Genomic DNA, 5,987 nt, shown 5'->3' with positions numbered 1-5,987 from the left:
AATCCGGATTTGGTAATCTTGAAAATCCCGATCCAGTGTCTCTGGATCAGGGTGATCCAGTCCAATGTTGCTTTGAACAACCGTCATGAAACGTAAGGACGGATTACCTGATCCTGAGTAGACAAAAAATGGGTTTCCAAATCCGAATAATTTTGATTCAGATTAAATATTTTGAACAACTGGCCCATAAAGATTAAAAAAACACAATAAAAGAGATGAGACATGTTAGAAATACATTTGTGCGGTAGAATTAAAAAAATAAGTGATTTAAAGATTTGTAGAATATGAATGTGTTTGTCAAAGTTTTGCTCTGCCTCCCCGTCCCCCGTCCCCCGTCCCCCTGTTCTCTGAGGATTCATGTCAAAGCAACCTGTGGCCCGCTGCCCTTCTCTATTTCCCCCCCCCCCCCCCCCCAACCCTTACCCTTCCCTCCCTGCCTGCGCCTGGGGGCAATCTGCTGCACGTGTTTAAAGAGCAGCGAAGCCACCGGGGAGGGCTGGGCGAGGTATGTGCAACAGACAGTGGAGCCGGGCAGGTCAATGAGCCGTATTGTCTCCCTTTACAAATCAGTGTCAGACAACAGCCCCTGGCCTTCTGCCTGCTGCTGGCTCCTCACACTCTCACACACACACACACTTCGCACATTCATGGGGTAGACACACTTTTCACACACTCTCCGGGGACTCCACTGATGGTCACAAAGGGGTCGCACTCACCAGTGGAGAATCCAGATTGTATTTGACAGTCATTACAGGTGGCTCTTCAGACATCAGGGCTTCAATGGCAGCTCGTGTTACAGATTGGAGTTAAATGGACGACCACACTGACACCATGATTCCAGCTCGGCATCAATTATTCATTCTATTCCAAGTAGAGCTGGCGGCCATTTTCACTGACTATGACTACGAGGAGATTCAGGTTCATATACATAGAGGGAAAAGTTATTTCAACGTATTTGTGTCTAAATGCATTTAATTGGACACTATATTTGAGCAGAGCGTGGTTAAGTATGTAATAGAAAGATGATGATCACGTTGTTTTTGCTTTAACGGTCATTTGTAGGACTGAAGCGGTTACCATTATATAGTGATTTTATTTTGATATGAACTTATTTTACATTCTGTTGTTTAATATATAACAACCAATCATATCTTTGTAAGAAGTGCAGTATTTATCGCTGAATAGCCATGAAGAAGAAATATAAAGTGGGCAAAAATGGAAACATTTAAAGTACAGTACAAGCACCTCAAATGTGTACATAAGCACAGTACTTGCAAATATACTTACATTCCACTGCAGACATAAATACATCAAGGTAACAGTGAGCAGTCAGTGGAGCTGGGTTAACGACGTTAAGAAAAAATGTCACGTGATACAAATGGAAAATTCAACCTTAAAGGAAACGATTTAGTTATAAGAAATAGTAATAAAGAGAAGCGCTGGACACTGAATCCCAGAACAGACTGGGCACACGATGTGATGCATAGCTGGGATTCCTGCTTGATTTCCAAACACATAAACGAGTATGTTCAGTATGTCTAAAACAAAAACTCCCTTAGCATAAAGACAAATTCCAACAAGTGCCACGCAAAGATATTATGAATTCATGTCTTAATGATCTGATCTGATATTCATATGCATATACTGACTTTACAGCAGTAGTTCAGTTGAATTCAGTCTTTATTGTCCCACATGGTTAATTTGGCTTGCAGCAACAACAGACTCATCGATCAGTTAAACAGATCAAAAAAAGCAATAGGACTTAGAAAGATGAACACACCGTAACAATAAAGACCATAAAAAAACTCTACGTAAAACAGGTATACCAGTAAATAAAAACACATCAACACAATTAGACAAGGACACAGTCTTTTGGTAACTACAAAGGGTACACAGTTAGGGGTGGACATGCAAATTAAGAGATTTTATTGTCAATGTTGAAACTTATTTATCGCCCTAAAGGAAGCAGCACAACTCTTTATGAAAGAGGTGGTAGGTTTTAAATTAACTTTTGCAAGAAATGTTATTTGTCTGACAGGTGGATAGCTAAACGTTTCTCCTTAAAATACTCTTATAAAAAGGTGTAAATCCGCCTGAAAAGGTGGTACACATAAGACATGTGTGGAAACAGAGCCTGTCGTTTATAATACTGGTCTTCATACTTCTTGTGAGAGTGTTTAAGCTCATGTAAATAAAAGAGTGAAGTGAGTGAAACTAGTGACGAAATAATAACAAAACCTGTAAAACCACCACATAATAACAGATACATATGGATATATATAAGAAATATAAAGTGTTATATACTTTTATATAAACCGACCCATGGCTTAAATCTTAAAGCTCAGAGGGCAGGGCTTCAGCCACATCATTTACTGCAGATAACAGCTTTCCTAAGACACCCAGCATAATGTCAACATGAAGAGACCCTAATCCTCTAACACTTAGTCGATTGTAGCATTAGTGAGAGAATATGAGGTTTAAAGCTGTGGACAAGGCCGTCGCCTATAAAACAGGCTTTGAGAGGGGCTGAAAGCAGATTGAGTTTGAATGAAGGGCTGAGTAAGTTGGGCTCTGCCAGTCAAGTGAGGTCAGGTTGGGGTGGACTGAGGGGGGGCAGGGGGGGCAGGGTGACAGATCGGCGGCCTGTTTAAGCACCCCGCTAAATTCATACGCCCCAGCTGTATTCAAACAACACGGACGGAGGGGGGGGAAAGACAGCGGCGAGCAGAAAGAGATCCTGAGAAAGGGGTGTGGTTCCCCGCCCCTCATTTTCCAGCTCATTTCCCGGGACAGTGGGGAACAAGGTCCTATTTTCCCCTCAGCCATTCACCTCGCACAGACACCTGCTGGCCAGTCGGGGAGGAGGGGGGGGGGGGGGGGGGGGGGGGGGGGTGGGGGGGGGGGGGGGGGGGGGGGGGGGGGGGGGGGAGGCCAAAGTTTAACCAGTTCACAAGTTAAGACACTACATAAACAAACAGTTGGTCTGTTACACTGGAGACTTCCTCATGTAAGCAGAATATTTTTTTGTAAAAACACATAATGTAGTTATAAGCCGATATATATTTTCAACAATGATGTAAACCTTATAGCTGCTTACAACCACATTAAAGTGTTATAATAAAACTTAGCCTAAAAAAGGGAAGGTACAATTAAGTGTTTCCCTTAATAAGTTTGATCATTTCATTAAACATGGCTTATATTTAACTCATATATTCATGTTTTAATGCTCAGTGACATGCTGCTCTCTCTCAGGGTTTCTGGTTCAGACCCGTTTGGACGGACGACTTTCTCAGCGCGGAGGAATAAAACGAGGACCGGATCATTACTGGGATCAGTTTTAAATTCATCACCCATGCCTGATCTGGTGCTCGTCATTGAGTTTTAAGGTGATTTTCTTAAATCAATGTTTATGTTTTATGTGTATTTTTCAGGTCGACATGTGCAGTTTGTCTTGTTTCTCGTATTTTCTTGAGTTTTATAATTTGGGCTGTTTTGTAGCTGTTTCATGTTGATTTTCTTTTGAATGCTCCCCCCCTCTTTTGTTTTCTGATGTTTTGTACGTGTTTACTTTATTGTAGTACTTCTCTTAGTGCCAAGTGCAAAAAGCATTTTTTTCCTTCGCAGAAAGACAGAAAATAAGACAGCAACAAAATGCACAAAAAAAGAGGCAGCTCCGCTGTGTGTGTGTGTGTGTGTGTGTGTGTGTGTTTGCATGCATGCATATCCATCTACAGTATGCACTTATTGGAAAGTTTAATTATTCTTCTAACTATATGCTCTCGATACAATGTATTCCATTTTTCTATTTGATTTCTAACTGTTAAACTGAGTTAAACCAGTGTTTGCTCTATTGTCTTGTACCATGCTTGAACATCTGGGGATTTGGCTGACTTTGTGTTGTTTTCTATGGATTTTCTTGGTGAGTTGCGTGTTTTTGTAAAAAGGGACCATGACCATCATAGGACAGTAAGTATTGCAAACTAGGTATAACTAATGTTCAGTTTGAAAACCGGTGTTGAAAGATGTAGTTTGCGGTGTTATATATTATTTTATTCACCCCATTGAGATCAATCAGGGTAGATTGGCGAGTTTAAATGTAGTGGTATGTTGTCCATAAATACGTCACATCCTGACGGTTTAACTACAAACTAGTAAGTGCAAGGAAAAAAATCTAAAGTTTGAATACCCTGCTTTAAGAGTTAAACATTTATTTGGAAATAATCAGCGGATGAAAATGTTTTGACATTTTGTCGATAATAACAAGGATTAAAATATTACCACGCCACATGTGGAAACTATAAGGCATGCAATAGAGTTTGCATTGGGCTGGAATGGCATCATACATTAGTAACAAGGTGCTGCAGTGAGTTTATCGTTTTCTTCTTCCCTTCTTACGGAACAGTGGCGAGGGGACGCAAGACAAAATGCACTGAAAGTACACGGCAAGCACAGATAGATATTAAATCACTTGGGAAAAGGTAAAAGAGGAAGATGGAGAGTGGAAAGGGGGGCAATACTCTTCAGCAAAGACACAGGACATGTAAACAAATGACAAGCTGTCATGGAAAAGAAAGAGGACAACATACGCAAAGAAAAGGAGCACTGCAAGTAGGCTGCTATAGTGTTGACATATATAACATCATACATTGTAACATTCATGGGTACTTCAAAAGAAAAAGAAAAGCCTCAACAACGCCCCCTGCCTCTGACAAATAATAACAACAGTCTCATTTGTTCTCATTGGTTCACATCGAGTTCTTATAGTGTATCTCTTTTGTTTTACTGTATAAAGTTTGTCCATACGTTTCCTGGTGACTAAGTCCAGCAGCTGACCTGCAGGTTTAAGGATAGGTGGGAGCGCATGCTGAGTTAGATGAAGCAGCTGCTCCTGCCTGGGACTGGCTGAGGAGGCGATGTGTCTCGCTGGCCTGCGAGTCTGGGCTGTCCTCTTCAGAACTGGAGGGAGTGTAGAGACCCAGAACCTGCTGCACCTTCATGGGAATCTCCTGAAAGGTGGGGGCAGGAGGTTACGCACCACCAGTTTTAGGGAGTAACTAGTTACACGTAACAGTGTTAGATAATTTAATTACAAAATAAAAGTAATCTGTTACAGTTGCTGGGGAAATTGTTTTGAAAGGTGCTCTAAGCCAGTGGTTTTCAAATGGGGGTACGTGTACCCCTAGGGGTACTTTGGAGTACTACAGGGGGTATGTGAAATTTTAGCAAAAATGCAAATTTAAAAATATGTCATGCATAATTCCTAAAAAAATTATTATAGTGATGGAGTCTAAACATTTGAAATGTAGCATTGACATTATTTTTTTGCTTAAAAAAGTTGTTTAGTGAATCTATCACTGCCGGCGCTGTATTCTACCTCTTTATATAGACTTTTGTTTTTTTCCTACCAAAACAGTTTTGCGCTGGTCAGGGGGTACTTGGCTTAAAAAGCATTTCAAAAAGGGGGGTACAATACTGAAAAAGTTTGAGAAACACTGCTCTAAGTGACGTCACACATTTTTTAGGCTACAACATTTCTTGTCACATACAGCCAACATGTCCTTACTATCTGCTAGCTGCTTGTCCCCAGAACACACTGTAAAAAAAAAAAAAAAAACGCGGTCTCTGTAGACAGCCCAGGGTCCTCAACCGGCAACAAAAACTGTACCACTCTGCACCAAAAACCATAACATACAGTCTTCTGGCCTATTACCAACAAAAGGAGTTGGTTGAGTCATGAACGCTTTATTAATAGCTATTTATTAAGTAGCCTACGTGCTAGCGCTGATGCAGTGATGGCTCCACCAACTCCTTTTTGTCGGTTACAGGCTGGAACACTGTTATGGTTTGTGTGTTCAGGGGACAGGCAGCTAGCGGATAGTGAGGAGATGTTGGCAAAAAATGTTGTAGCCTAAAAACGTGCGACATTGCTTAGAGCACCTTTAAATATGTAGTTACCTATGACAAATGTTCATGATTACATTGGGGGT

General features: G+C 41.1%; 1 protein-coding gene across 1 annotated transcript in view; it reads right to left on the bottom strand.

Annotated features, from left to right (window-relative positions):
• Positions 1-4,191: 4,191 nt before the first annotated feature.
• tbc1d17 (TBC1 domain family, member 17) overlaps positions 4,192-5,987 on the bottom strand; it is a 9,842-nt gene continuing 8,046 nt past the window's right edge. Inside the window, exon 17 of the mRNA XM_032537821.1 lies at positions 4,192-5,006. Coding sequence (XP_032393712.1) covers positions 4,842-5,006 — 165 coding nt within the window. The 3' untranslated portion in view covers positions 4,192-4,841. The remainder of the gene's footprint in view (positions 5,007-5,987) is intronic.

This window comes from Etheostoma spectabile, chromosome 15 (assembly GCF_008692095.1).
Source record: "Etheostoma spectabile isolate EspeVRDwgs_2016 chromosome 15, UIUC_Espe_1.0, whole genome shotgun sequence".
In the NCBI taxonomy this organism is placed as follows: domain Eukaryota; kingdom Metazoa; phylum Chordata; class Actinopteri; order Perciformes; family Percidae; genus Etheostoma; species Etheostoma spectabile.
This window is presented reverse-complemented; position numbering and strand designations above follow the sequence as displayed.